The sequence below is a fragment of the Tiliqua scincoides genome, chromosome 8, assembly GCF_035046505.1.
Source record: "Tiliqua scincoides isolate rTilSci1 chromosome 8, rTilSci1.hap2, whole genome shotgun sequence".
NCBI classification, from domain to species: domain Eukaryota; kingdom Metazoa; phylum Chordata; class Lepidosauria; order Squamata; family Scincidae; genus Tiliqua; species Tiliqua scincoides.
In genome coordinates this window covers 19,620,184-19,647,921 of record NC_089828.1, presented here as the reverse complement: position 1 = coordinate 19,647,921, position 27,738 = coordinate 19,620,184, and the positions used below count along the sequence as shown (strand labels likewise).

General features: G+C 45.5%; 2 protein-coding genes across 4 annotated transcripts in view; one reads left to right on the top strand and one right to left on the bottom strand.

Annotated features, from left to right (window-relative positions):
- The window catches only part of LOC136658385 (protein PML-like), a 77,323-nt gene that overhangs the window by 18,965 nt on the left and 30,620 nt on the right, over window positions 1-27,738 (top strand). The gene's annotated exons all lie outside the window — the stretch shown is intronic.
- LOC136658840 (protein PML-like) lies at window positions 11,341-26,869 on the bottom strand. Of its 2 annotated transcripts, XM_066635740.1 has the most exons (9): window positions 26,767-26,869; window positions 23,263-23,382; window positions 21,872-22,443; window positions 20,212-20,249; window positions 17,706-17,967; window positions 16,010-16,077; window positions 14,860-14,974; window positions 12,713-12,803; window positions 12,537-12,625 (listed from the first exon to the last, which is right to left on the bottom strand). In XM_066635740.1, exons 2-8 carry the CDS (start codon window positions 23,295-23,297, stop codon window positions 12,745-12,747), a joined length of 1,149 nt encoding a protein of 382 aa, XP_066491837.1. In that variant the 5' UTR covers window positions 23,298-23,382; window positions 26,767-26,869; the 3' UTR covers window positions 12,537-12,625; window positions 12,713-12,744. The 2 variants fall into 2 exon arrangements, with proteins under 2 accessions (XP_066491836.1, XP_066491837.1); XM_066635739.1 differs by lacking the exon at window positions 12,713-12,803 and having other exon boundaries at window positions 11,341-12,625.

Genomic DNA, 27,738 nt, shown 5'->3' with positions numbered 1-27,738 from the left:
AGTGCTTTGAAGTGACTGTTGGACCACAGCCGGTTTTGGAAAGAGGAGATATCAAAATTAATGTTCGTGAGCATGGGCTAGACAACTTCCTCTGCTATCTGAAGACCCTCCATATGCCCCTTCTGGTGGGTTACAACCTCTGGTCTATGCAGCTCCCAACTCTGTTCAACTCTTTGGAAGCCATCAAGGAGGAAAGTTTTGTAGCATCCATCGCTGGTTTCCTAGATGCTCACACCCTCATTAAAAAGAAAATCCCTGATGCTTCCAGCTATGCACTGAAGAGTTTAGCCCGCACATATCTTAAAGTGCAGCTGAAGGAGACCCAAGCCAAAGATTGTGCCAAGACCCTGAAGGACTTGTTCACAGCCTTAGATATTAATTCGGTAATGGGGAAAAATTGTATAATTTCCTATTCCAACCTCCGATGTTATATGTCCCTGGAGCCACTCCTGAAACTCCTCTCCAAACCCTCTGCACAGATTTTGGCCCTGCACAATATCAGTTATTCCACACTGCAGTCAGAGTACAAAAAACAGCCAGAAAATGGCCTGGAAAGATTTTGCCGATTCCTGAATCGGAGGAGGACCACTGAGAAAAAAGTTAAAAATCTGAGCAAGATTCGATCCCATTTCCAAAAAGTCGCATTTGCGATATCATCTGCAACAACACACTGAGCCATTCTTCTGAATTCCAGATGCTACTCTTTGGCTGCAATCCTATAACATTTACCTAAGAGTAAATTTTATTGAACTCAATGGGACTTACTTCTGAGTAGACATGCATAGGATTCCACTATAAATCTCAAAATATGTTTGGGAATAGGAGGAGGAAGTCTGTATGTACTTTGGTTGGGCGCTACCCCCTTAAGGAGGGTAGTGACCTGACCGGGGACCTGTGGTTGCTGTTAGTACTGCACTTCTGGGTTCTTGCTGCTGCCAAAACCCCTTTTTTACTTTCAAGCATTCAGTGGTGGTGGTGAGAACCTGGAAGTGCCATACTAAGTGCACCTGCGGGTCCCTGGTTGGGTCGCTGCTATCTTTAAGGGGGTAGTGTCTCCAACAAAAACACGAATGCCTGCCCATGGGATTGTGACCCCAGGTTTGGGGACACAGGTATATAGCCTACAAAATCTCATACAAAGTAATCTTACAATATACGTATTTATTCAGAGGTAAGCTCTACTGTTTTCAGTGGGACTTGGTCCTCTCCTGTCTTTCTTCCATAGGTTTTTCCCTTATTAGAATACCTGGTCCTTAGGTAAGTGACCAGTTGAGAGCAATGCAGGATTGCATCATATGGGGAAATGTAGAGGTGCCTGAGTCATGAAGGTGCACCACATTTTGTGCCACTTTGCATCCTATAGAAGGAAGGAGGGATAAAAATATTTTAAATAAATACATTTGAAGTCTGAAGATTTGTGACTTTGCCATTCATCAGTGTAAGTTGCAAATCTTGGATTCTAATGGAAATCTTTTCAAACATGTCCTATAACATAAAGATCTGCTGGAGGGCATTTCTCTTGCTCTGTATTTTGAAAATATTTACCCTCCTTTTTAACACTGAACAGAAGTGGCCTTACTCTTCTGTTTGACAACCAGATCATCAATTACTTTCCCTAAATGCATGAGTTGGGAAATACATACATGAAAAATGAAGGAGTTGTTGGGGCAAGGACTAACAGCACAATTCTATGCATGTCTCCTAAGAGGTAAATCCCATTGGGCTGAATTGAAGTTCCTTCCAGGTAAAAATGGTTGGCAACCTTCAGTCTCGAAAGATTATGGTATACGCCTACAGCACCCGGTATTCCCAGGCAGTCTCCCATCCAAGTACTAACCAGGCCTGACCCTGCTTAGCTTCCAAGATCATACAAGATCGAGCATGCGCAGGGTAACAGTTGCTGCAAGTGTGTACAGGATTGCACCTTTAGTTTGTATAAGCAGCAGTAGGAGGATTTAAGGGCTGGAATATGGCATCTGGTTCATACAAACTAACCAACCTCACCCAATCCATAAATAAATACATTCTGGGTATGGAGAAAATTTTCCCTGTATTTGCCCTTTTTTAAAACCCACTTTGGAGCTTTCTGACACATTACAGGATTTTATAATACCATAGCACAGGGCTTCTCAAACTAGGGCGTTGCGACGGCCCAACCTGAGGGCCCTGGCCTCTGCACGCTTAAAGGGTGGGCCAGGGGGGATGGCAGTGATGTGATCCTCAAGATCGTGTTGTTAATGGGGGCGCAGGGACTGGCATTTACTTACCAGTCCCTGCAGCAGCCATCTGGGGGTGCAGGGAGCCCTGTGCAACCCTCCGCAGGGCTCCCCAGCCTTCAGAACGCGAAAGTGGAGTGACTGCACTCCACTTTCGGTTTTGCGGAGGCGGGGCGCAATTGCTCCACTTTCACTTTCTAAAGGCTGGGGAGCCGTGCAGACGGTTGCGCAGGGCTCCCTGCAACTTCGGGAGGCTGCAGCAGGAACTGGTAAGTACATGCCAGTCCCTGCTGCCTTCCCCCTGCCCCCACAGCCTTCCCCCAACCTCCGCTGCCTTCCCCACTGCCCTGAAAGAACTTAATGCCATCCTCAAACTCTTTGAGAGTTTGAGAACTGCAGCCATAGCATATTGAAAAGGATGCTGAGCCCTCCAGATGCAGAAGTTGTTCACCTGATCATGTTGTTGCAAAATGTCTTCCCCAACTGACCAGTAAACAGAGAACTAGTCCTCAGACCATAGTGCCCACCTGATGTCCAAGAGTGGGAAATTTAGGAACTCAGCTGACCCCCCAATGTGGTTTTATGCAGCAGGGTCAATCATTTGTGCATAACTTGGACATGGGAAGCAGGTGCTTCTTCACAGGGGATTGCCCACTCACCTTGCTGCGAGTGTAGGTTCCAGATCCAGGACCCTGTTACAATATGAGCAAGTAAGAAAAGGAAAATATCTAGCTATTTGCACCCGGTGTTTGTTTAATATGCTGCTTGCCTTATAAACACACTTGCCAACCTTTACCACCACCACCCCCTTTCTTTTCTCCATTTAGTAGTTAATCAGTAGTTACTTTGATCCCTCACCTTTTTCCGTCCATTGCTTTGATTTTTTAGCCCTTTAATAAACTGCTTGTATTTTTACCATTTAACTTGTCTGTCTAAGTTCACCCCTGAGGGAGCAGCTTGCCAGATCTCTCGGATTCTGCAACAGGCAGGTTTTAAGGGATCCACTAGATTTTGAGGCGTTCAGTTAAGTCTAAGAGAGATTTTCCCAAGGCAGCCTCTTCCTATTGGGGCTACTTAAATTTGGATATTGACAGTGGAGACTACTCTTTCCCCAGTCCCAATTTCCCCCAGTGAGGGATTGAAAAGGACAAAGTAGGAGGGCACTGTCATAAAACTGCTCGGTGCTGTGCTAGATTTGGCCTCGTCCCTCACATGCATAATAATATTGGGTGGAGTTGCTCAATGCCTGTGCAGAAATATTTTCTGCACTGGAGTTTTAACCTGCCACTAGCAAGCACCTCTTCAGAGCCTGAGGCAGAATTCTTTCACCCGATCCCTTCAAAGCCGGTGCTTACCACTCAGCCTACAGCCCCTCCACTGGGGCCATACTGTGTGCAGTTGTCAGTAGTTCTAAAAACTACCCTTGTCAACTGCTTGCAGAATGAAACCGGATACATGCAGGCTACAATGATTCAATCACTTTCCAAGAAGCAGTCCCAATTGATCAGTAGCTCTCAGCCTTCAGCATTAGTGACTACAAACTGTAATCTTACAAACACAACCAGTCTATGCATATTTATGCAGAGGTAAGTCTCACTTGGTCCAATGGAACCAACTCCTGTGTAAGTAGACACAAAATTGTAACTTTTCTCACTCTTGCATTCATTCTATGGGTGTCCCTGCTGCATGCAACAGATGTGCAACAGCGCCAGGAGTTTAGAAAGTGTTTGAAGCATCACAGAGGAAATAAGAGGGCACGCCATCTTCACCAGGGATGGATTCTTCTTTTCAACACTGCTGCCCCAGGATTCTGGGTAGAACTGAGCCCAGGCTGATAGAAGAAGAGAAAAGAGTTGATCATTACTTGTGGTGGGTGGGATTGACTGGTAGTCACTCAGTCAGTAGCAACCCACAGCATGCCATGTGCCACTTTTTGTGTGGAGAATCTCGAACATGCCACTCCACCTTAATATTGCTTTGAGCAATTACCATGATAGCCAGATAGAACCTCCAAGTTCAAGGGTGGTATATCTCGGAGTGCCAGAAGTTACAAAGCGAGAAACATGGGAGTGCTGTTGCCTATTTGGGGCTTTCCAACGACACCTGGCTGACTGCTGACGAGGGCGGAAAGATGACCTACGTGGATCTTTAGTCCACCCCAGCAGAACTCATTCTGAGATCCATGTAATGTATGTTCCATTGCTCTTTTGCACAGCACAGCCCTCCTCTGCCCGCCCTCCTTTCTTGTCCTGAAACATAATCTTAGCTGGGATCCTTTGCAGATGATCTGCAGACCCTTTTGCTCTGGCAGAGGAAAGGCAAGGTAAAATTTTTTTAATTAAATAAAGATTTTCCTGAAGATGGTATTTTTGCCCAGCTGGACCACCTAGGGTTTGCTGATCTCATACGCCATTTCTGCATTTCCCCGCTTGGCTCCTGCCACCTTTTATAGCCCACCCCTCACCTCTTCAGCATGCCACCAATCTGACCTCAGGTACGTGACCTGCCAGTTAGTGGAATGCAGCTCACTAGTGTTCCTGAAGGAGCAGTGTACCCCTGGGTTCTTGGAGAGCCAACACAGACAGGAGAATCAGAGGACTTCAGAACGCTTTATTCACGCTTGTAAGTGGGCCCACTCCCATAGGCAAGTGAGCAAAGATAATTAGAATCAGCTACATCTTTATAGACCAGTTTCAATAGGGGAGAGGGTGAGAGGGACAGTTGCAACATTATCTATTAAAAAACACGTGTTATGATAGCACCTTCCAAAGTACATGTTGCACTCAGTAAGTTCTTACTTCCTCAGATTGTTTGCGAACAGCTTGTCCTATAGTGGGGTTTACTTGAAGCTTGTTTTGCAATATTTATGTTTACTTCACCCTTGGACTTCCTTGGGCCTACTTCTGCTCATCTCTATGGCCCAGATGTCCTGTGCTCATCTGAGGGACAGAGGCTATCTCATGAACATAGCTACAGGGCCTGTTACAGGATTCATTTAAGCTAAGGCTAATAGCCTTTGGTTTTCTGGCTCAGAGGTTTCGGGTACACTAGCATCTGCTCTGATGGCTCTCTCTCCTGTCCAACATTCTTCTCCTGCCTTTCTCCCCATTTTCTAACCAGAGCAAATCAAGCACAGTTGGTGTGGTTGCCCTGAGTGCACCCATTGCAACATTCGAAACTTGGGAGCATGCTGTATAAGAAGCAGGGATGTGCCAATCCACTGTGGTGAGACTTGAGTCTAGCCCCCTGCCCTCCGACACGTCCGAGTTTTTTCGGTAAACAAGTCAGGTGTGGCTCTGCAGAAAAAACGGAGCTGCTTGTGATGTGTGTATGTGTTGTTCTCATTTAACACTCCCCTGATGTCCCCATCCTATCCTGCTGTTCTTCGAGTGAGTGCAGCAGTGCAGAAAGTGCTGATCACTATGAACCCCAGCAGCAAACCCATCACCCCCATTCACATAAGGACTCCACCCTCAGAAGGAGCACCCAGAAGCATGCCATGGATGAACCAATAGTGAGGAAGGGAGGAGGCATCCTAGCTCGGCAAGGCAGGAGGGGATGGGCAACACGAGATAGAAGAGGTGGGTGAGGACAGAAGAGGTGGGCAGGTGGGTGGGTGGGTGAATGGGCATGACGCCCACAGCAGCTGGGAAGCTTATGACCCACTCCTTTGCAACTCTACTCAGAAGTCTGAATTTCATTGCTGTGAATGGGGCTTCCCTTCAGATGACTGTGGAGAAGGATAAAAGAACTACACATTCATCGTTCCCGAGAAAAACCGGAGTCCCTTCCGGTTTCAAAACATGCATAACTCGAGTCCACATGAGTCAGGGAAAATGTGAGTTTTGAGACTTGAGTCCAAGTCTTTTGAGTCAACTGGCCCATCCCTGGTAAGAAGTAGCAAAGAAGCCAAGCAAGCTGTAAACTGCTGCAATGCTTTCTTTATTTAAATGCTTTTCAAAAATATATGGTGACTTTGTGTGTGCCGCTTAGAAAATGCCTGTGTGCCACTAGTGGCATGTGTTAAAATGCAGCTGTCTTTGTGGAAAAGACTCAGGTCAGACACCAAAGTGAAGCAGCAAAGTTTTATTTGAGCGTTCTTGCAAAAGCGGGTGTCCCAACCAAGTTGGACACACCCACTTGACAGAAGTGCATCACTTTATATTCCCTATACCTGTCCGCAGAGTCCCTTTCTTGTTTCTCCACTGGCCAGGTACTCCAAGATTTACAGCCTATCAGAGCCACCTAAGCACCTCATGTGAATGCCCGCCCCGTTTACATCTCCCACTACTCTATTTGAAGTGCCCCCTACCCCTGATTACGTTTCTTCTTATATAGCATGCAGGTGCCGTCACTTCTTACTTCAGCCAGACAGCCTAATTCAAGCATGACCAGTGGCATAGCTATCGAGGGGCAGGGGAGCAGTTCGCCCCAGGTACCAGCCTTGGGGGGGGTGACACCACAAATAACCCAACATTGCTAACATTGTGGAGGTTAGGGGTAACCCTATCATGCTATATACCGATGGATGTGGAATGTCCTGCAGAATGCAATGCAAAAAATGGGTGTAAAATATCTCCTTTCCATCAAAAGTTATGGCCAAAAAACCGGAAACCAAAAAATGCATGGAGCCCTATGAAAAGGGAAAACAAGCCATATTGTGTGTCTACTCACGAGTAGGCAAACCTTCCTTAGTCCGTCAGAAAGGGCAGGCTGAGAGGAATCCAACGACACCAGAACGGTTCCTATCCAATGAAAGCAGCCCCCCAAAAACACCCAAGAAGGAAGTCCCTCCCTCCAAGCAGACAAATGTGTTGAGCCCTATGGAAAGCTGTAGTAAGCCATACAGTGTAAACACACAAGTGTTTACTTGTGAGTAAGCAACCATGCCTTGGCTGCTGGTCAAGTCAGGCAAAGGGGAATGAATGCAAGGCTAGCTGCATGGTCCCAATCTGATGAAAGTGGAGCTCAACAAATGCTCCAGAAGGCTGCACCCCCCCCCCCCAAGAATAAAACAGAGGCTTGAGCTGGTAAGGTGGGCACTGGGGAGGGCTGAAAATCTCACTGATATTTTTTTTTTTTGGGGGGGGGGGTTATTGCAGGCAGGCTACAGAGAAAATTCACTTGGTGAAACAGGGTTGGCTTCCCCTTATTATTATCATCTGTTTTTCTTTAATTTAATTATTTATAATTTTATTTTGCTTGATGATGTCACTTCCAGCCATGACATCACTTCCGGTGGGTCCTGGACAGATTGTCATTCTAAAAAGTGGGTCCCAGTGTTAAAAGTTTAAGAACCACTGCCTTAACTCAAAACAGGCCAATGAGACATGCTCGGGGGGGGGGGGGTGACACCCTAGTGACCAAAATTCTGGAAATCCTGGCTTTTAGGAATAATACCATGTTATACCATGTTATAAACAATTTGATGCAGAATTTCATCCATTGCTTGTGGGGAAATATTCACTGCATTTATTTTCTCGCCATTATTATGATTCATTTCATGTCATGACTATTACTATCTCTGCCTCACCTACCTCACAGGGTTGTTGTGAGGACAAAATAAGGAAGGAACCATGTACACCACCCTGAGCTGCTTAGAGAAAGGTTGGTATAAAAATGTGAATCAATCAATCAATTAATATTATAATTAATTGATTAATTAATATAATTAATAATAGTTAATAATTGATTGATTAAGTCATGCGGGATGGCAAAACTTTATGGGTCCTGGGTGTCAAATGACCTAGCTATGTCTCTGAGCATGACCACAGGTCTAGCTTTAGTTGGAAAGTCCTTTCTTAGTTCCTCTTTGGCCACTCTCCACAATTGATACTGCTATGCTTATAATAGCTTGCCTATAACATTTTATTGTTCCTTACAGTTTACTGCAATAACTTGCCTATTGTTTAAAACAACAATTCAAAGTTTCTCACACTGCAAAAGCAACATTTTACAGTTTCTTACACGTGCATCCTATGGGTTGGCCACCCCTGGTGTAGAATATTGAGAACTTCAGTTGGGTAGTGGCCTTCATGGTAGGGATCTTCACTCACTCAAGCAGGGTTGTCAGTGAATTGGGTTTTTATTTTATTTTTTCCTGTGCTTCATTGTCAATGAGATGGTTTCTTACCACCCCTGGAATGTCTCTGCAAGAAGCCCAGATATTTGGAGGTCTTCTGTCAGAACTGCCTTTCCTATGAGATAACCTCATGACCCTTCAGCAATTTGTATAAGGGCCATTTGGGAAACCATCTTTGGATGCAAATAGGGGTGTCATAATGTGGCAGAGACCCCCAAGAATTTGAGTATGTATCCTTGAGCTTCTGCTTAAAAACTCAGCTGCAGCCTTCCAGACTAAAGACAGGCCAGTGTAGGCCTGAGTGTGTGGTGTATGCCTTGACCAAAGTCAGAAAAACATGTCCTGGCCTGTTTGTGTCAAGAAAGGGCCCCCCCTGAGCTTCCAGAAATCAAAAGCAGACACAAGAGGAAGGGTGTTGTAGACTTTAGCTCAACTGCAAACATGTTAATTTCCTGCTTTGCAACAGCAGAAATGCGAGCTGAAAGCAAAGTGGGCAGGTGGTCTTATGGTACAGAAAACAAAGTTTTATTGCTATATGCTAGCTAGCTGCAAGATTAGAGATAACAGAGAAGGGGTCCAGCTCAGTCAGACAGGTGGTTTCCAGACAGGTGGTTTCCTCTAAGTCTGTGTACCCTAGATAAGAGTTCACCACAAATGTATGATTACTGGAAATCCCCTCATCCAAACAGTGTTTGCGAATCAAATATGTATCCAAGGCTTAAAGATTTCTGCCAGACAATCGCTATTGCATCGGAAGTTTGAATCTTGCTGCTCACCAATCAGAGTTTGCCAAATGTTTTTCAATGCTTTGCAATGAGAATGCTAAAGTATATTAGCCCCAGGGCTGTCAAGCACTGGGGTCGCAGTTCTTTGGAAGCAATTCCACTGTGACCATTAGCCGACTAAATAAAACTTGTACTCCTTGAGAAAACCTCCTGGTGTCCTGTTCCATCCTTGCCAGTTGACCTGCAACAAGAGTGTCCCTGATTCTGTTTCCACAAAGTATGCAAATAGCAGTGGTTGCTATTTAACATCCTTTTATTGCCCTGCCACCCTTTAAATTAGGTGTGATTAAGATGACAATCCTATACAGCAGAGTTTCCCCAACTGTGGGTTGGGACCCACTGGTGAGTTTCTACCTGATTTTGGGTGAGTCACAAAGAGCTGAGCAGAGCTTCCAGTATAAACACAGGTGATGGCAAGATCAGATAACTAATTGCCTTGAGGGGTGAGACTATTCAAAAATCAGATAGCTGCTAGTTCCCCTGCAATGCAGCTCCTGAAGTTTGCAAGATTGCTGCTAAAGAGCTCAGCAGCTATTTTGCAAACTGTAGGAGCTGAGTTCTTGCAGAGCAATTAAAAATTATCTTGCAAACTGCAAGAGCTAATTGCACTGCAAAGAGCTCAGCTTCTGCAGTTTGCAAGGAACTGAGTTTCTTCAGTTTGCAAGCATGTGTAAATATATTAAGATAAATGTGCAGTGCAATCCTATCTTGTGCTGGGACAGACAGGCCAGGAGGCCTGTGCTGTATCCAGTGCAAGATGGGGCCAAACGTGGCTCAGGTGGAGGCAAGGGGAAACTCTTTCCCTCACCCCCAGGTAAGCCACTGCAGCCCCAATGGTTCTCCTTAGACTTGAGCCACCTCCGGTGGTGGCACAAGTCTGAGGAGAGTGGAGCAGCTTGCAGCTGTGCTGCTCGGGAACAGTGGCTAGGATCCGGCATATCCGCTGGGTCCCAGCCCCGCTTCCTGCTCCCTGCCTACCCTATCAAACTCTTCATCTCATCTAAGTTAAGGATGCCAAGAAATAAGTACTAAAGACTTGCCAAAATATGCATATAATTCTATCCTTTGCTCTAAAAAGCCCGAAAGAATAATGATTTTAACTGCAAACCGTTTTCTAAAATGGACATTCTCTGTGCTTGTTATCTGTATTAGCTTGCTGCCAAGAGCTACTTTGACATTCTGCCAATTCTAGCTGTCAGCTTGCAATTTTCAAACAGAGACAGCAAAATGGCTTTTAAGCTTTTTTTTAAGCATGTGAACATTTTCTCTATTGAGCTTCCTTGCCCTAATGTTTTACCATAATGGCATAGCATAAATGGCTTTCATTCTGTGTTACCCTCTTCCACATTGCCTGAGGACTGACTCATAGCGCAGTTCTCTGTTTACTGATCAGTCGGGGAAGACATTGTGTGATAAGAAAAATATGATCAAGTGAATTGGTACTGCATCTGGAGGGCAGCGTTTTCCAGCATCGGAAAAATCCAAAAAGAGTGAAAAATAGGCTAAACAGAGGAAACCATTTTCCCCATTCCCCAGAATGTATTCATTAATGCTTGGGTAAGGTTCGTTGAGATGAACCTGCTGGCATATTCCACCCCTTGAGCATTACATTCCCAGAGCTTTCTCCCACTGTTGCTCATGCAAACTGAGGTGTCTGGCTCATACAAACACCAATCCTATACAGTAAGACATGTTTGCAGGCCCTAGCACCAGTGGAGTGCTAGTACTAGTTCCATGCTGGCCGGCGCTGGGCTAGCGCCAGTGGAGCACTGTGAAGTTCCACTGGATCCTGAGCTTCCGTGTTGTGCTGCCCGCCTGACATGGAGGCTCTTGATTCTATACTGACCTTTGGGTTGCCATTGTATCGAGTAGCCCCACTGCAGGGCTACTCGCCTTACCCAGGGGAAAGGGACAAATGTCCCCTTCTCCCAAGGAGTCGCCGGAGCTGCCCAGATTGCGCTCAAGATGCAGTAGCAGTCATTTTCGGCACCACTGCAGCCCTGGGTGCTGGGCAGCTCAGGTTGGGTTGTGAGTCCTTGACCCAACACCACTTTCATCCTCGAGGCATTTTCCTCCTGCTCCACTCATGCATTTGGTGCAGCAGTGGGTAAACTAGTCATCAATACTAACACAGCAGCCTGATTCAGTATTTGTTTTATATGCCCTCCTTTTTAACACGAGGCAGCAATAAAGTGAAAGTAGGAGAAATGCCATCTAGCAGCTCCTTGTATTACTGAGACATCTCTGAAAATGTTTCCGTAGGAATCCAAGACATATATCTGTAAATAGAGTCTCAAACTTTTCGATCTCCATTTTATTTATTGACTGTATTTCTTTAAAAGATTTTCACATGCCTCAATTCTGCAGGATTTCAAGCCACTCAAAATATGAACCATGGCCTTCAGCACAACTTTGGCCCAGGTGCTACAATAATCATTTCGCCATCCAGAGCAACCTGGCCACTTACCCGTGGGCTAGATATTTGAAAGCAAAAATCTTTCCAAGGGAAACAACAAGGTTGCAATCCTATGGAAGTGTTTCTGAGAGTGTCCTACTGAACACAGTAGGACTTGCTTCTGAGTAAACATGTGTAGGATGGCACTATAAGTGGCTTTGTAGGCTTTGTACAGATTCTCCTCCTGATTCCAAAAATACGCTTGACAGATTTGCATGCACAATCCTTTGCTTGTCTATCCAGAAAAAAGTCACATGGAGTTCAGCATGTATAGGATTGTATATATAGTGTGTATAGCATGTGTACAGGATTGCAGCCAAAGAGTAGCAGCTGGTATTAAGGAGCATGGCTCAGTTTGTTGCCTCAGGTATGTAAAGCTGAGTTACTAATGAGCGGGTTTGGAAATAGGATCGAATCTTGCTCAGATGTATGATTTTTTTCTCGTTGTTCCTCAGGTTAGAATTCAGCAACTGGGCAAATCTTTGCAGCCCAAATCCTGGGCTATCTTCATACACTGACTGCAGTTTGGAAAGGTCAATGTGGTGCAGTGCCAAAGTCTGTGCAGAGGTTTTGGAGAGGAGTTTCTCCTTCAGGAGTGGCTGAAGGGATATATAACATCGGAGGCTGGAATAGGTAATTATAGGACTTGTTTCCATCATTGGATTAACTTCTAAGACTCTGCACAGCTCCTTCAGTGTCTTGGCACAATCTTCAGCTTGGGTATCATTCAGCTGCCCTTGAAAATATACACGGTGTAAATTCTTCAGTGAATAACTGGAAGCACAAGGAATTGTCTCTTTAATGAGGGGCAAGGCATCTAGGAAACCAAAGGTGGATACTACAAAACTTTCCTCTTTGTTGACGGCTCCCAGGGCGGTTACTAGGGCTGGGATGTTCATAGACCAGAGGTTGTAACCCACTAGAATGGGCATATGGAGCGACTGGAGGTAGCTGAGGAAATCGTCCAGCCCATGTTCACAAAGACTAGTTTTCATATCCCCTCTATTCAAAACTAGCTGTGGTTGAAAGGTCACTGAAAAGCAGTTTGAGTTGTCTCCTACAGCCGCCAGGCGAAGGATCTTTCCAGCTGCAAAGAAAAGTGAGAGACTGGTTTTGTCCGGACTGATGATGAGAACACATCCATCATGAATTTTTCTTGTAATCAAGAACATACAAGAGCCCAACTCGACTGCACCAAACGTTCATCTAGTCCCGTCTTCTGTTTTCCACAGTGGCCAGCTGGATGCTTCCAAGCAGCTCACAACCTAGACACAAAGGTCACAACCCTCTTCCAGTGCTGCCCCACAGGATTCAGCAGATTATTGTCACTAGCTTGGAGGTTTTATTTAGCTGTCATAACTAACACCTAGCCCTTTGTAGGCTTGCTCTCCATGCATATGTTTTGATTCCCTTTAAAGTTATCTAAGCTAATGATCATCAACACATCCAATCTATGCGAGTGACATAGATTAGTTATGAATTGTGTGAAGCACTTTCTTTCCTCTGTCCTGAATCATACCGATTAATTTTATTGGCTATTCCAAATTCTACTGGGAGAGAGGGAAAAAAATGCCCACCAACCTTCCGTACATCATGTATATTTTTATAAATCTCTGTTATGTTCCTGACTCCCCACTTGCCCTGTCACTCTGTCGAAGCTTAAAATCCTTCAGTGCCTTAGCCTCTCCTCATAAGGAAGGTGCTTCCGTCCTTTTTAGTTGCCTTTTTCTGTACTTTTCCCAGCTCTATGACTTTTTTTTCCAATGGGACAATCAAAATGATCAGGTGTGAAACCTGCTAATAAACGAGGGTGGTTTCCTTAAGGGCACATATATTTTAGAAAATAGTTCATTAGACTATGAAAGACAAGGCTGGCCCAAGATCTGCTGGTGCCTGAGGTGGGGAGTACCAAGTGTTGAATGAAAGGAAGTATGGAGGGGAATGGAGAGTAGAGACCTAGAATGTTCCCTGGGAGGAAGATAGCAAGTCATGGTGGTGTAGGAGGACAACAGTTAGATGGGTGGTGGCAATGTGACACCACCCCTTGCTAATCTGTCACCTGAAGTGACTACCTCACTTGGCCTTGTGGATGGGCTGGCCCTGCAGGAAAACTGCATGGATTCTGCTCTAGAAGAAGAGCACCACTTTGAAATGTGGAGGATATTATATTCCCTGTTCAGTATTGGAAAGTACTTGCAGACTTCTGTGTGTATTTCTTGCTGCTACAGGGACAGCCCTCCTGTTTCATCCTTTACAGTTTTGATCTCCCTTGTTCATCATGCAATGATTAAAAAGCTGCATCCTGTAGAATTTCCTCTCCTGTGCATAGTTTTAGGCAAAATAGCCCTGTCTCCTTTTGCATCTGATCACCCCCTAGCACAGGGATGTCAAACATAAGGCCCAGGGGCCGAATGCGGCCTGCAGAAGCTTTTTATCCAGCCCTCATGCTCTCAGCTGCTGAGCAATGCTGGGATGTTACTGCTGTAGGGGCAGCCCAGTTGAAAATTGGGCTCTCTTATATCTTGAAATATGATCAAGATTTGTGTATTTTCTCTTCTGTCATTTGCAGTTAATGAGTTCCTAAGTGAGAAAAAGTGCTTATTTTTGGTTATGAGTTGTTTAGTGACATCACTTCCTGCCTAATGACATCACTTCTGGCCCTCAGCAGGTATCATGAATGCTGTTCGGCCCTCGGTATGAAACAAGTTTGACACCCCTGCTCTAGCAGATACTGAAGATGGATGTAGTCATTATATCCTGTTTGTGAGTTCCCCTTTGGTCTCTTGCTTAGCTACCGTTGGAAAAGAGCAGGCTGATTTAAGAGGACCACTGGCTCACCATAGTACAGTGGCTTTACAGTCCTAGGATGTATGTCTGAAATGTTTTCTCACAGGGGAGATTCATGGTGATGACAGGCTCAGGCAGTGGAGTGGACTGATGGGGGGCTGCTTCCCTCTGTCCATGGCTCTCCCCTTCTACTCTCTGTATTCAAAGAGGGGATCAGAGCAGAAGAGGAAGCAGAGGGGAGAACAAAATATTCAGAGATGCTCTAGCCCACTACATTCTTTCACATTACTTTTTCTGCTCTGGTACCATCTTCCTTTTCAGACCTAGGAAGGAAGTGGTAGGGGAAATTATGCCCCAGGTAAGGGGCTTACGAAGCTATCTCAGAATGTCTTGGGCCAGCTCTGTTCTCAAAGATAGAAGGAGGAATGGCTGAGGAACCATTCTCCTGTTCCCTGTCTGTCACGCCAAACCCTCCCAGGCACTCTGAAGAGCAGGTGTTGCATTTGATTCTGTAAGTGACTGTTGGAGTCTTACGTAGAGTCTTCAGGTTGAAGAACACCAAGGTGCCTTGCCCCTGGTTGAGCACCATGGGGGTGCTGATGGGGCACATTGTGGCTTCTCTCTGGCTCCTCTCTTGCAAAGTGGCATCCTGAAAAGAAGATAAGAAATGCTGTGACATCTGAGAGGTGAAGGGCTCAGACAACCCAGTATCCTTCCATCCCTTTCTTAGGGAATAGGCAAAGAGAGAGACTCCACAGCTTCCCACCCCTCCCAAATATTCTTGTAGTGTCTTAAAGGCTGATCGATTGCTCATGGCAAAAGTCATACCTGGTGCTTGCTTTTGTAAAGCATGAAATGTTGTGAAAGAAGAGTTGAGGAAGAGAGAAGCTGGAAGAAGATGACAAAGAGAAGCGGAGGAAAAAGACAGACAACTGGAGCCAAAGCGCTGAGGAATAGACCCTGAAGAGCAGGAACAGGAGAATGGCACTCGAGGTGCTCCCTTGAGATGCACAGAATGCCTGAGGGCTGGAGTTCCACGGTCCATTGCTGATGTGGGTTTTGAAATGTTGCAAGACCCAGTTGGCACTTCAGCCAGCTGCAGTTTTGCTAATTGGAGACCAGCCCTGAGCAAGGAGGTTTAAATGCAGTGGGGGCATAGGGGGCAAGACGGATGAGATGGAGTGGAGAAACGGTAAAAGAGAAGTAAAACGAGTGAGAAGAGGAGGCAGAGCAAGTGCTGGTGAACCAAACACGCCCAACACATCCAGAATGAGCCATAAACTCACATCTGAATCCACTCTTTGTAGAGCAAGTATGGTGGAGCAAGTATGGTGGAAGTATGGTGGAGTTTAGACAAAGTATAAACTTGGTATGACTGCTCTAATTTACCACTTAAATTAGGGATAGGCTCACTTAAATTAGGGAAGAGGAATAGGTTCACAGAAGAGGAGTAAGAACCTAGGAGAAGGCTGAAGGGGGAGGCTGAAGAAGGTTGAAAACAAAAGAGGAAGATCAAGAATCTTCAGCTATTACCCCCAGGGTTCTGAGGACTTATTCCCCCCAAACTGCTGCACCAGTAGCACTTGCAACTACAACATGGTTATGGGCCCAGATACTGTAGGAACCTCCATTTAAAGCCCAGAAGGCCTTTCTGCTCTTCGCCTGAAAGTCCTTCTGCACTCACCTCATCACCTGCACTCACTTCATCACTGCTGTCCTCTTCTGGGCAACTGTTCAAACAACTGGGGTCATCTGCAAGAGAAAAGGCAGGACATTAGAGCAGCCATACGAATTGTCATATACTCCCCATATTCTCAAGTGTTGAGAAATTCCAGGGGCAATGCCATCCAAGTTTGCTTTAAGCTCCATGTGTGGTCTCCAGGCTTGCTTCAAGACCGACTTTAACCTGTTATTCATGTGCATTTATCTAGGAGTCATGTTGCTATTTTGCACAATGCAGAGTTTCATTCCAAAGAAACACAATGCCTGAGTCTGACACCAGTGTTACACTTTCTCTGCTTCCCAAAGTGGGAAAGTAGGGCAGTCATGCCAAGATTATGCGTTGTCTAAACTCCACCATATTTCCAGGGATCGCTCTACAAAGAGTGGATTCAGATGCAAGTTTGTGGCTCAATCGGGGTGAGAATTGGGTGTGCCTGGCAAACCATCCAGCCGTATGATCACTCTGACCAATCGGAACTTGCCACATTCTGTCATAATTTTCAAAAACTCAAGTTAACCTCATGCAATCACTCAACTTGGGTTATTTAATTTACAGGGGGGGGGCCCATATCTGCAGTTTAAATTATCTGTCATTCCATGTATGTAGGCCCCCCCCCCCAACACTCTGGACCCTCTGGAAGTGAGGAAAGCTGTGGACTTCCCCGGCCCTCATAATGCCTTAAAAAGGCATAAAAATGTCACTTCTGGTTTTGCCAAAAAAATTGGAAGTGACTTTTTTTGGCGTAAATGGCCATTCTGAGCCCTGCAGAGACCATGGGTCCAGGGCACAGGGGATGTCCCACATAATCGTGGTTTCAGGTATCTGCAGAGGTTCCAGAATGAAACCTCTGTAGATGCTGGAGCCTTCCTATACTGTAAGAATTTATACCCCTCCTTTCTGGTTAAAACCTGCTCAAGGCAGCTTACAATAAAATCAGCCAAGATATCAATTAAAATTAAAACACAACAAGCAAGCAGTGATAGAACACCAGGCAATAAAACAGCAGCAATAAACCCAGGCAACAGGTTATCTGTACGATCATCAGTGATCTCCAGGTTGCCTGTAATATTTGAAGTATATCTTTCCTCAAAGGCACTCAGAGCAGTGTCCATAGTTTCCAGGTGGTCTGTAATCTAGCCACTAACACAAGCCTAGACCTGTTTAGTTTAAAAGATAGAACAACATCAGGTGTCAGGCATATTTTTGTGTTAACTTGAACACAAGAGATTTACAGCATAATTCTATACTCACTTTATACCAGTGGAGTGGCTGCTCCATCGGTGTGTGCTATTGCCAATGAGCTGTAAAGCATGTTGAGACAGTGCAGAAGATAGTAGTGCTGGTAAGACGGTCCAGTGCAGGCCTCGATATGTGCCAGAGCAGATAAGCTCTGTGCCAGGAGGAGGAGGGGGTGTTATAGGATGGGGGGCGGGGAGGGGTGGATCCCCTTAACTCACAGATACCTCCAGACTGCAAAATGTTCCTGCTGGACATAGCACAAGCCAAACTGGTGGCACTGCATTGGCATGGGGGAGTTTTGTTAGGATTGGGCTTTAACCTACGTTGATTTGCCATTAGCTAAAACAAAGAAATGTGGCAAAAATGCATGAACCGAATTGCACTTAAGACCTTCAAGTGAACTGGTGATTTCATTTACCTGGGTCAGTTGACTCAGAGATGAAACTGGGGAACCATGAACTAGCGTCACTGACTTCTCCATCATTTTCTGCTGCTTGGCTGCCTCCCACAGACGCAGAGCTGGTCCCTGGTTGATCTTCTAGCAAACTTGAGCTAACCTGTCTGCTTGATGTCCTCTGTTCACCATCAACAGGTCTAGTTCTGAACACTTTTGGAGGGATCTGAACAGCCTTTTCCTCTGGTACATTTTTTCTCTTTGTTGGTGACTTTCCTGAGCAGTCCTAGAATAGAAGAGGAAGCCCTTGACAGTTCTTTGATTTCCACTTGAGAAAGAAAGGAGACATTTTTACACACACACACACACACACACACACACACACACAATCTCTCTTTCGTTTATTTATATACCACCTTTCTCCTCCACTGGGGGGGGGGGGTGGAATCAAAAGCAACTGGATATGTTCAGTAAAAACATAGCACAACCCTATTAAAACCATAAAAAGTAACTGGGGAAAAAACTAGCAACCAATTCATAAAAAACACAACAAAAGGGACCACAAAAGCTAAGCCACACCAAATGCCTGTCAACAGAATTCCAGTGGGGCCCTTGCAGCCCCGCCTCCATTTGCACTGCCCCTCCCCCTCAGCGCATGAGGCAAAGGTGGGCAAATACAGGCAGTTCCAAATGGGCTGCCTTTTGGAACTGAGGGGTGTGGTGCAGCTGTTGCTGGCAGGCTGCCCAGCTTCCGTCTGCACCGATCTGGCAAGCTCCCTGTCGCAGCTCTTCCAAGCTGACACTCCAGCTTCAGAGAAAGAGGTAACACGGAGCAGGGAGATTCACAGGTGCCCAGATGAGAAGCTGGATCATTGATCTGAATGAATCTGGACTTGACTGAGAAGAGCCTTTCCTCATTCCTGCCACTGTACTGCAGAGGGCCTGTAGGGCAAGCAGGATTTGGACGGCCTGACTCTGAACAATTTAGGCCTTTCCAGCACTGGCATAGCTGTGCCAGTGGGGCATGTGCTGTGCCCTGCAGTTGGGGGGCAGCTATGGAGGCCTCCTCAAAGCAAGGGAATATTTGTTCCCTTACCTCAGAGCTGGAAAGGGGGTGAGGAGTGCGCCCTGAGTCTTTGAAGTTAGTCACTAGCACCTCTGATGATGCCCAGAAATAAATCAGAGTCAGTCTAGGCAGGTATAAAGAGTGCTACAAAACTAGCTCTTACTAACAATCTATTCTGTTCTAGCTAACAATCTAATTTAAACCAGCTTCTGCACCAGCCCTGCCCTCCTGCTTTGGTGTCCCTTTTGGTGTTTGGGTTGATGAGGCTGGCTGGCAAGCCCCTTGGCTGGTTCGAGCAAAGGCTTACATAAGGTTTTTCTGGTGTGGGTCTGTGCTGGCCGGCTGCCTTGACCCTTTGGGGTTGGCCATGATAGGATAACTCAGTCCTTGATTGAGTGACACCTTGAGCCAGGATGTGACTCCCTATTGGGGTCAGGGGGAGGTAGATGGCCAGCGCCATTTCCCCCAAGCTATTAGATGCCAGCACGCTGGGGGACTTTAGATAAATTTTTCCCTGCTGCAGGTTTGTTGTTTATTAATAAAGTTTAAATCATTCCAAGCCTGCGTCTCGTGTGCTTCTTTGGGGGGTGCCAGTGTAAATGCCTGCCTGACCAGGAAAGAAGGCCACAGTGTGCACGCATATAAACACTCTATTTCATTAGGGAACCATGGGAGCTGTAGTTTAGGGAAACGGATTTGAGATCAGTTATGATAGTCTTACCAAATGTACCAAAAGTACAATTTCCTGGCTTTTTGGAGATAAGTCCTGACAAATTAATATAGACTTGGCATAAATTTGCTATGTAGACAAACACACTTTTCTTCTTTTCTGGAAAATTGGATAGGATTTGGCCCTGAATCTGCAGACACCAGATCCATGGATACAGGGGCCCACCTATATAACAGAAGCGAAGGGAAGAGGGTAACTTCTTTGTGGTGGCAGGAGGAACCTGTTTTCTTTCCTAATTACAGCTTCTTCCACTTGTCTTAGGCAAGTCAAGGATGAGGTGTTGAAATTGACTAGACCAGCTTCTGCTCTTGTCAATTTCACCCCTTAAAGGAACTCTGTGTTCTTACTCTCTTGAAAGGGCTGCATAAATATATCAAGCAACCATCTTCCATTGTACTGAGAAAGAATTACACACCCTCTTCCTAAAACCGGTGCCAAAACTTCTCAGGAATTCAACCTGGTGATTATGCACCTGTTCCTCAAAGTGCAGTCACACCTAAGTGTAGTCAGACCTATTATCACTAGTGCAGGTCACTTTTGTAGGGAGAGGGCAGAAGTTGTTTCAGTCTTTCCAGGGTACATCACTATTAACTTGTTTAGCCAGAGACTATAGCAAGATACAAAAAATGAGCAAACTTACAGAGGCTGATCTCAGTATCTAATCTCTGAAAAAAGATGTCTGTACAGAGTCAATGATTCTTCGCAGACCTTGAAATATACAAACTGGCTCTCACCTTGTTAGATGCTCTTTCTAAAATAGCTGAGGCTGTTTCTGAAAAGAATTTAAACAGTGTATTAGTAGGTGGGTCACTGGAGCAAAAACACTTGTTCCAATTTAGTTTACAGAGGCACTGACTACTTCAGTTCTGCCATGCTACTGGTAAGCCTGCACCCCATTTACAGCCCAATTCTAACTGTTTTGAAGGTGGAGGGAGTGCCCCCTTACATTGCCTTACCCTGAGTAATGCCCCAGCTACCTCAGTGGGGCTACTTGGATCTGCACCAGCGAAATTGCTGTAATTGGTATAACAATAGTCTGCCTGGGAGGAGGGTTAGGATCCAGCCTAAGTGCCATATGCTGGTCTCACCCCTCCTCTGGACCTGATCTGCCCACTGCCTGCCCTCCCCCTGCCCTGGAATGGCCTGGTTCCACCCTCCCCAAACCCCTGTGCTAGCCTCCCTAGGCTGGTGTGAACTTACCTTGTGTCAGTCTGGATCCGGTAGGAGCAGGCCAGCGTACATAATTCCACTGGTGCAGCCTGTTTCCAAATCATTGCAGAAGTACCTTGTGTCACTTTTGTGACACTCGTGGGCTGGCACAAGGGACTCGCGCCGGCTGAAGAGTGCATTTGGATTGTGCTCTTAGCCAGGCATCTCCTCAAGCTCCGCTCTATGACATGTTTTCAGGAAATTTATCTCATTTTGAGAGTGTGTTCCATAACATTGACAATCCTAGCACAAGTCTGGACTCAACTATCTGCAGTCAGAACCCAAAGAGATCTCCTATGAGGAAGAGGAGAAGCAGGACCCTGCTGGAGCATCTGTCACAGACAGTGGCCCCAGGGAACTAGTAGCCCCTGAGGATCAGTTTCACACTTTCCCTCCCCTCAGGACATCTGACAAAGCTGAAATTTTAGAAATCCATGATGGTATGGAGCATCCAAGCTACTAGAAGAGCCTTTCAGTCCCAGTCTCTTAGCCATTAGTACAACAGCTCCACATAAGAGAATTCTAGAGCTGTGTGTGAATTCTAACCCTAATCTTTGGACCGAGACGCTGGATTCTGGAATCTTCTACGAGCCCTCCATTTCCCCTAGGTTGGGCATGAGGAAAGCATAGAAAAGCCTTTAATTCACTCCTTTACACTTTAATCCACTCCTTCCTAAAATAACCTCTGTTGTGAAAAGACAAATGGGACATAGCAGGGCTGTGTGGGTGGCACAGCTTCAGTTAATTATGGGTTGAGATGTACAAATGTATTTTTTTTAAAATATTGCTAGGCTGTTAATCGGAACCATTAAATAGACCACAACATGGCTCATGATATTTCCCGTAATTATATATATAGTCTGAAACCCTGGAGAGCTGCTGCTGGTTTAAGTGGACAATACTGAGCTAGAACATTGGTGCCTGTTCTGGCTCAACAGAATGTAGCTTCCAAACCACTGGTTCATCAAGACCACGATTGCTCCTTCTGACTGATGATGGTTTTTCCAGCATCTCATGTAGAGGTCTCATGCAGAGGTTCCTAACCCTGTTCCTCTCAGCAAAGATCCAGGGAATGAACTTAGTACCATCTGCATATGCTCTGTCACAGAGTTTAGAGCGCAGCTAAACCATCTCACCCAATTCTAGCTGCACCAATTGAGGCAAAACATTCCCAGACAATCTTACCTTTCTCTCCTGTCACTCCTTCAATCAACATCTGGAGCTGGGTTATGACATCTGTGAAGCTCTCAGTTTGCATCTGGGAATCAACGACTGGTATCTGGTCCTTTTTGATATTCTCCAAGCTCCCTCTAATACAGAGGTGCATGTCCATCATATCCTGGTCAGAAGCACTGAGAGGCATCATCTCCACCAGTCGTTCAGCGGACTCCATCCTCTCCACCATTTCCTGTATGTGTTGTATCTTCTCAGTTAAAACCTGAACTTCTTGGTTATGCTGCTCTTCCAGCGCTCCTAGGAGTTGCTTCTCCTTCTCCTGGATCAGCACACTCAATGTTTGCTGGATCAGCTCTCTGGTTTCATTCTTCACCCTCGCCTTATCTTTCACAAGTTCCTGGAGGCTCATACAGGTATCAAGGTAAATGCTCTTCTTCGTTGTCAACTCTGTGCTCATGCTGCGCAGCTCATCTTTCCTGCGTTGGATTTCTTGTTGAATGATGCAGCGTTGACCTGCATGTTTGCTGTCCTCCTCGGCACAAGTGCAGCACATGGATTTCCGGCATCCTTTGCAATAGAGACTGTGAATCAGAAGATAGTCAAGACCCATTACTGGACCATCTCTCATATGAGCAAATTAAGCTACCTTAAACAAAATCAGACTATCACGGCCCAAACCTATGCTTCACTAGTGCAGGTGCAGCACTCACTGCACAATTCCTAGCCATTGCAAAAGTACCATTAAGCACTTTTTGATGACTCAGGAGTAAGGTGTGCTAATGGGAAGACCTTCACTGTTCTGCTGTGCTGAATCTGAACCTGTGGCTGCTGGTGCAGGCAGGTTCTACACTGAGTGGCACAGGGGGGCGGAGAGGGGATGTTTCTGGGTGGGGAAGTGTGGAAAGGGGGCATGTCAAACATGGGAGGGGGCAGGATCTGTAGATGAGGCCCCTGCCATATCCTATTCCCCCTCCTGAGCCTTCCCCCCCCCGAACACGTGACTTCTTGGACTTGTGCCAGCGGTTTAGCTGGTGAGGATCTGAATAGCCCTACTGGGCAGGCTGGGGTTTGACACAGGGAAATGGAACAAATGTTCCCTCACTCCAAGGAGACTTCCAGCCTGCTCAGTCCCAGTGCTGGATACAGTCCTGGGTCACAGAATATCCAGCTATCAGGTCTGGAGCAATCATGCTGTTGGGGTCTATTCCGGAATCACAGCTCTGATGGTAGTGGCTATCATTTAGAACAGGGCTTTTCAACCTCTCCCCTCCCAATACCAATTTTTGAGTACCACATTTTCCTTGTGCTAGACTGTTCCCCCCCCTTGCTTGCAAACCTGTGATTCTGTGTTCCAAATAGGTCTTCCATTTGAGAATGCTGAGTGCCAAGCAGCTACCTACCTTAGCGGTTGATCTTTGTGGCTAGAGCAGTACATGTTGTTGAGCTTCCCAATCCCAGCAATGAACTCCTTGCAAGACTGTGCCTTGAACTCCTTTAATGATTTCGTTTCTGGTGGAATCCTAAACATGAGATGCAAAAAAAATTCTGATTTGTAGTTGAAGCCCACTTCTGGTTTTGGAAACTCTGCACTCCGGAGCTCCAGCTACAAACCAGAAGTGGTCTCCGACTGCAAATCCGAGCCCACTGCAGTGGAGGGGAGGCTTGCAGAGGGAGCTGTGTCCCTCCAGGACCCTTGGGGGGGGGGCTGCACAGTCCCCCCTGATATGTGTAAATGCGCCTGGGTGCCTGCAGCACCTTGATTGCTGCAGCACTGTTGGGCCATCCTCCCATCCCAGTCCCTGCCCTCACAAGCACTTACCTGAGGTTCTCAGACTCCTGGAGAGTTTGAGAAACACTGCATTAGGGTATATGTAAAATTTTGATTTCTTGCCCCATGTGCATTACTTTACACTTACTGTAAAGCTGTAAGCACTTCACCTGCTTCACACTTACTGTAAAGAAGGTGAAGCACACCTGCCCTTTTGCTGCCCATTTCCCCAATTTAGAAAGACCTTTTTGGAGCTCTTTACAATCCCTTCTGGAAAAATTTAGTGTCATCTGCAAACTTGGCCAACTCACTGCTTATCCCCAACTCCAGGTTGCTTACGAAAAGTGCTGAAACGCACCAATTCCAAGACTAATTCTGGGGGCACACTGCTCACCTTTTTCCATTGCAAAAGTTGCCCATTGACACCCTATCTCTGTTTCCTGGTCTTCAACCAGTTCCTTTAGAAGACCTCTCTTATTCCCTGACTGTGGAGTTTCCTCAGGAACCTTTCATGAGGAACTGTATCAAATGCCTTCTGATATATAATATCACCCACATCCACATGTCTGCTGGCATTTTCAAAGACTTCTAAAAAAATTGTGAGGCAAGACTTACAGAAACCATGCTGATTCTCCCTCAATGAGGCTTGTTCTTCTGATTTTTTTTGTAAAAAGTGAGTGAACAGATCATGGCTATCCCAGAGAAAAGGGTGGGCTTAAAAGCAACCTTCCTGGCATATTCTATTTGAAAGGCCCCCAAATGCTTACTCTCATCAGAGGTGTTGCTAGGTCATTTGACACCCGGGGCCCATAAATTTTTGTCACCCCATGCAACACAATTAATTATTTAATTAAGCATTTATTATTATTAATTAATTACTAATTATATTATTAATTGATTGATTCACATTTTTATACCACCCTTCCTCTAAGCAGCTCAGGGTGGTGTACATGGTTCCTCCCCTTATTTTGTCCTCACAACAACCCTGTGAGGTAGTTGATAGTAATAGTCACGACATGAAATGAATAATAATAAAGGCCAAAAAATAAATGCAGTTAATATTTTCCCATAAGCAATGGATGAAATTCTGCATCAAATGGTATATAACATGATGGTATTATTCCTAAAAGCCACAATTTCCAGAACTTTGGTCACTAGGGCAGTAGTTCTCACACATTTCACACCAGGACCCACTATTTAGAATGAGATTCTGTCAGGACCCACCAGAAGTGATGTCATGATCAGAAGTGACAGCATAAAGCAGGAAAATTTTTAACAATCCTAGGCTACAATCCTACTCACACTTACCTAGGGATAAATCCCATTTACTATCATTGTTAAAAGAATATACGTAGTAGCTTGTTAAAAGTACAGACCTGTAATATTTCCCCAAATACAATCACATACCATGGTAGTGTCGAGTCTAATATAGTAAAAATAAAATATTGAAATGGATCGGGACCTGCCTAGTGGGTCCCGACCCACAGTGACTAGGGTGTCACGCCCCCATGTCTCATTAGCCTGTTTTGAGTTAAGGCAGTGGTTCGCAAACTTTTAACACTGGGACCCACTTTTTAGAATGACAATCTGTCCAAGACCCATCGGAAGTAATGTCATGGCTGGAAGTGACATCATAAAGCAAAATAAAATAATTATAAATAATTAGGTTAAAGAAAAACAGATAATTAAATAAGGGGAAGCCAGCCCTGTTCACCAAGTGAATTTTCTCTGTGCCTGCAATAACACCCCCCCCCCCACAATAAAATCAGTGAGATTTTCAGCCTTCCCCAGTGCCCACCTTACCTGCTCAAGCCTCTGTTTTATTCTTGGGGGGGGGGAATGCTACCTTCGGGAGCATTTACTGAGCTCTACTTTCATCCGATCAGGACCACGCAGCCAGCCTTGCATTCCCCTTTGCCTGACTTGACCTTCAGCCAAGGCACTTTTGTTTACTTTCACTTTCCATAGGGCTCAATACATTTGCCTGCTTGGAGAGGGGGACCTCCTTCTTGGGTGTTTTCTGGGGGCTGCTTTCATTGGATAGGAACCATTCTGGTGTCGTTGGATTCCTCTCAGCCTGCCCTTTCTGATAGACTATGGCACGTTCACCTACTCTTGAGTAAACACGTAATATAGCTCGGTTTCGCTTTCCATAGGGCTCCATGCATTTTTTTGTTTCTGGTTTTTTGGCCATAACTTTTGAAAGAAAGGAGATATTTTACCCTGGTATTTTGCATTGCATTCCGCAGGAAATTCCACATCTAACTGTATATAGCATGATGGGGTTACTCATAACCTCCACGGTGTTAGCGATGTTGGCTCATTTATGGTACCTGGGGCGGACCATCCCCCGCCCCTCGCTAGCTATGCCACTGACTCTCATGTCTGCTGATTCACCCATTCTGCCTCTTCACACATGATTGTGGGTTCTCTCTCAAAAATGCATTTTTTGAAGCTGAAGACAAGATTAATTGCACTTTGTTCAGACACACAGTTCTGACACAACAATTATGGTTGAACTTTGCTGTAGTCAGATTTTGGCTTTGTAAGGACAGCACTCCACAAATGGGAAGCGTCCTTATCTGTTCTAGGAGGGTGGCAACAACTGTGGGGAAAGCTATATATTGGGTGTCTGTCATTTCCAGGTGAGGTTTTGACAAAGTGAAGGGAGAGAATCAACTATCTCTTATCACCATCAGAAACATCTAGACTTCTTGTGTCCCACTGAATTCAACGTTTAACCAGGTATTTCCCCTGTTCTATAAGCAAGCAAATGGAATCAATTGTAGGACAAAGTAAAAAGGCTGCTTGAAAAGAAGCAAATGCTAGATGGGGTGAATTTGTGCTTTCGGTGGGATAAAGCCTCCCCTAGCCCCCATCCTGGCTACAATCAGTGCAAAAGCTCATTGAATTCAACAGCATTTTTCTTTCTTCCTTCCTTCCTTCCTCAATCATCTCCTCATCATTTGATCATCCTCTACCACTTGCATTAGCTATGGACTTTCTCCATTGTGTCAAAGTCGAGGAAGTCAAGAATTAGCTTCCAAATAAGCCCAGCTACCCAACTCTCTCACCACCCCTATCTGATGCTTGCAAGCACAGTTTATTTTTTCACTGAAAGCCAGCAAAGCCTTACCTGAATCTGCCCACTCTGAATCTTACTCAGGTCTTCAATGTTTGGCACAGGGTTTTCCTGCCTCTTTGTAACTCGTCTTGAATCTGAATTTTAAAGTTCCGATTTCTGGGAAAAGACTCATCCCTTTCTGAGTTTCTATTTCCTCTCTTCCCCCCTCCCGCCCCCTACAGTTCTTTGCTAGATTTACACATCTCTGTCCCGCCCTCTCTTTTTCAATGTCAGTTTCAATTGTTTTTTAAAGAATGACTCGCACATCTCACAATGACTTAAGTATGTATAAAATACATTAGTGGCTAGTCCTCCAGGACTAGCTGAGTTTACAATGCATAATTAATCACAGCTTGCAAAATCAAAGCGAAAAGGTTATTTTAAAACTTTCTTCTAATAAAAAACCACAGAAGCTGCAGTAAATGACATCAGTTGAGCTGAAATGATTCTAGGTAATGCAAAGTCTGACGTCAGACACTTCTTGTGCATCAATTTGTTGTTGTGGATCCAGTCCTGGGTTCATTTTTCAGGGACTCCCAAAAACTAGGGCCAGCCCTGCATGTTAACCAGGGCCAGTCCCTTCTTCTAATTACAATCATATCTAGTCTAAAAGTGTTAACTTTGATGTCACCATAAAAAAGGTGTGGTACTTCTTACCACATGTATTCATACACGTAAATGACAGCCCAATCCTACCTAAACCCCGTCCCCATTCATGCAGCTGCACCACTGGAGTGGATGCTGCATCCCACAGGGGAGTTTCAGGACCCAGAGGTCTCTTTGCCTGGGGGTAAGCCTCCACTGCCCAAATGGGTCCACTTGAATCTAAGCCAACTGCTTTGCTGCCACAAATCCAAAGTGGACTTGGGAAGGGGGGACAGGATACCGACAGTGTCACTGTCACTGATACCACCCCCTTCCTGCCTCAATCCACCCCCTTCCCCACCCTGGTCTCCACCCTGCTGGTTCTGGCAGCTCAAGGCT